This window comes from Sturnira hondurensis, unplaced genomic scaffold (genome assembly GCF_014824575.4).
Source record: "Sturnira hondurensis isolate 20B ecotype Veracruz unplaced genomic scaffold, ASM1482457v3 Scaffold0004248, whole genome shotgun sequence".
In the NCBI taxonomy this organism is placed as follows: Eukaryota; Metazoa; Chordata; class Mammalia; order Chiroptera; family Phyllostomidae; genus Sturnira; species Sturnira hondurensis.
This window is the reverse complement of record NW_028076879.1, coordinates 433,473-436,034: the sequence shown is the minus strand read 5'-3', so window position 1 is coordinate 436,034 and position 2,562 is coordinate 433,473. Positions and strand designations below refer to the sequence as shown.

At 42.0% G+C, this 2,562-nt stretch overlaps 1 protein-coding gene across 1 annotated transcript; it reads left to right on the top strand.

The window, feature by feature from the left end:
* Positions 1–216: 216 nt before the first annotated feature.
* LOC118986255 (olfactory receptor 1G1-like) lies at positions 217–1,277 on the top strand. The gene is given in 2 exon segments (XM_037045034.1): positions 217–280; positions 283–1,277. Coding segments are annotated over 2 exon segments (1,059 nt in total).
* The last annotated feature ends 1,285 nt before the right edge of the window (positions 1,278–2,562 follow it).

Here is a 2,562-nt window from a genome sequence, read left to right as displayed (position 1 = left end):
CAAGAGTTATGTCAACAAACACCTTCAGCCTGGTTCTGATATGTGTGCATTAGATTCATGTTCATATAATAAATTTCAAAATAAAACCTCTCTCACATTAAAAACAAATTTTTGGTTTCCCATGGCATCAGGCACAGAAACTTGCAAATATTCCATTGAACTATATGGAACTTTCATTTTTATACATCCCAAGCAGTTAAATGTTGGATATTTCATATGATTTCACCTCATACAAGAAGATCAACATTGGCATGTTGAATAAGTTTCAGAGTTCACAATCCAGTCTTTTCAACTTCATTCAACTACCCTGGCTTTTTGCTTACAGATAAATGGGATGGGAAAACCTGACCAGCGTCTCTGAATTTTTCCTGCTGGGGCTCTCAGAGCAGCCAGAGCAACAGGAGGTCTTCTTTGGGCTGTTCCTGTCCATGTACCTGATCACAGTGGCGGGCAACCTCCTCATCATCCTGGCCATCATCACTGACGCTCAACTCCACACACCTATGTACTTCTTCCTAGCCAACCTCTCCCTCACTGACACTGGTCTTGTGTCCACCACAGTTCCCAACATGCTGGCAAACATATGGATCCAGAATCAGCTCATCTCATATGCAGGGTGTCTATCACAACTATATATTTTTTTGCTGTTTGGGACACTGGAGGCATTCCTCTTAGCAGTCATGGCCTATGACCGCTATGTAGCCATATGCCACCCACTCCATTACACCATGGTCATGAGCCCTGGGCTCTGTGTCCTCCTAGTGTCTGCATCCTGGATCACGAGTGCCTTATACTCCCTCCTACATACACTGTTGATGAACAGCCTGTCCTTCTGTGCAGAGCACGAGATCCCACACTTCTTTTGTGACATTAACCCTCTTCTGAGACTGTCCTGCACAGACCCTTTCATCAATGAGCTGGTGATCTTCAGCATCGGAGGTCTCACAGGTGTGGTGTGTGTGCTTTGCCTGATTATCTCTTACACATACGTTTTCTCAACAATTTGGAAGATCCCCTCCACTCAGGGGAAGCAGAAAGCCCTTTCTACCTGCAGCTCTCATCTCTCTGTGGTCTCTCTATTCTTTGGGACTTCCTCTTCTGTTTATTTCAGTCCCCCCTCAACCCGCTCAGCACTGAAGGGTGCAATTGCATCAGTGATGTACGCAGCAGTAACCCCAATGCTGAACCCCTTTATCTACAGCTTGAGGAACAGAGACATCAAATCTTCCCTGAGAAAGCTAATTTGGGTTAAGAAAATTTATTCCCCTCGGTGGTAGTGACTTCACATTCAGTATGGGTGTCTCCCATCAGGTATACTCACAACAAGCAAGCAGCAAAGAGCAAGAGAGGGAAAGAAAGTGGAAGCCTACTTCTAGGGCCTGTGATCTGAACTTGAAATTTTCATTCCTAACCTATAAGAGTGCATCAGAACAAACTCATTTTCACATAAATATTTTTAGCTAAAGTTCTTAAAACCATAATGTTTTAAAGTCATAGCTATCCTGGTGTATAATGTAATAATAGATGTGCTTAAAAACTTTTGAGACAACAGGGAACGAATGACCACCAGGAATATTTGGTTGTGCTGTTGTATGTGGCTGAGAATAAACTCCAGGGAAACATAGCTTTCTTCCCTCATCACTGTGACATGGATACCTTGGGTTCCTACCAACAGTGCCTTTTACACTGGGATCCCCTGTGTGTGCCACCCCCATGCTGAAAGAACAGAAGCTAGAACTGTGAAGTATTTGATGGAGTATTTAGATAGACCTGCTGTCATATTTTAGCAATCACCCTAGAACCCCATCACTCTTAACATTTTCATGTCATGTGAAAATCTTCATTTTTATTTTAGGGATAACTTTTCCAAGTTAATTTTACCTTAGCTGCCCCAATGCTTACCACTTGGCATAATGCCTGGTCCTCTTAATATGTTCTATACACCACTGGCATGATTGTAATCATACAGTTAAGGGCCAGGAAAGATTGGTTTTATGGATACTTCACAATTACTTACTAGAGTCATTGACACCCCCTCCTAGAAGTTCTCCAGTCCCCAGTCTCTGCCCATTCCCCCTATTCTGCACACCACAATCAGACTGATATCCAAAGAATGTGGTTGTGTATATCGCCATTACTCTCATCCTATTAGAAGACTGTAGCTCTCTATTACTGGCAGAATAAAGTTCAAACTATTCTTCCTATTGTTTAGGTCCACCATCACCAGTTCACAACTTATATGTCCACAGTTAACCTACTCTGTCCAATGTTCCTCCCCAGATCAACTCAGGCCAATATATTCATAATGTATTGATTATTCTTGATGGTTACCAAAAAAGCCACATCAGCAAAAGTTGTTGGAAAGATGAGTCAGTAGAAGTTGGGGGAAATATATATACAATAAGGCATACCATGACCAATTAGATTCTGTAAGAAAATAAAAGTCTGCTACTGAGTGGTATTTTTTATTCTTGTCCATTTCCCTTTAAGAATCTGGTTGCACACTATAGTCTCATAGGTTGTGATTACTGCAGGTAATGTCTCACCATTGGAAGTCAGCTG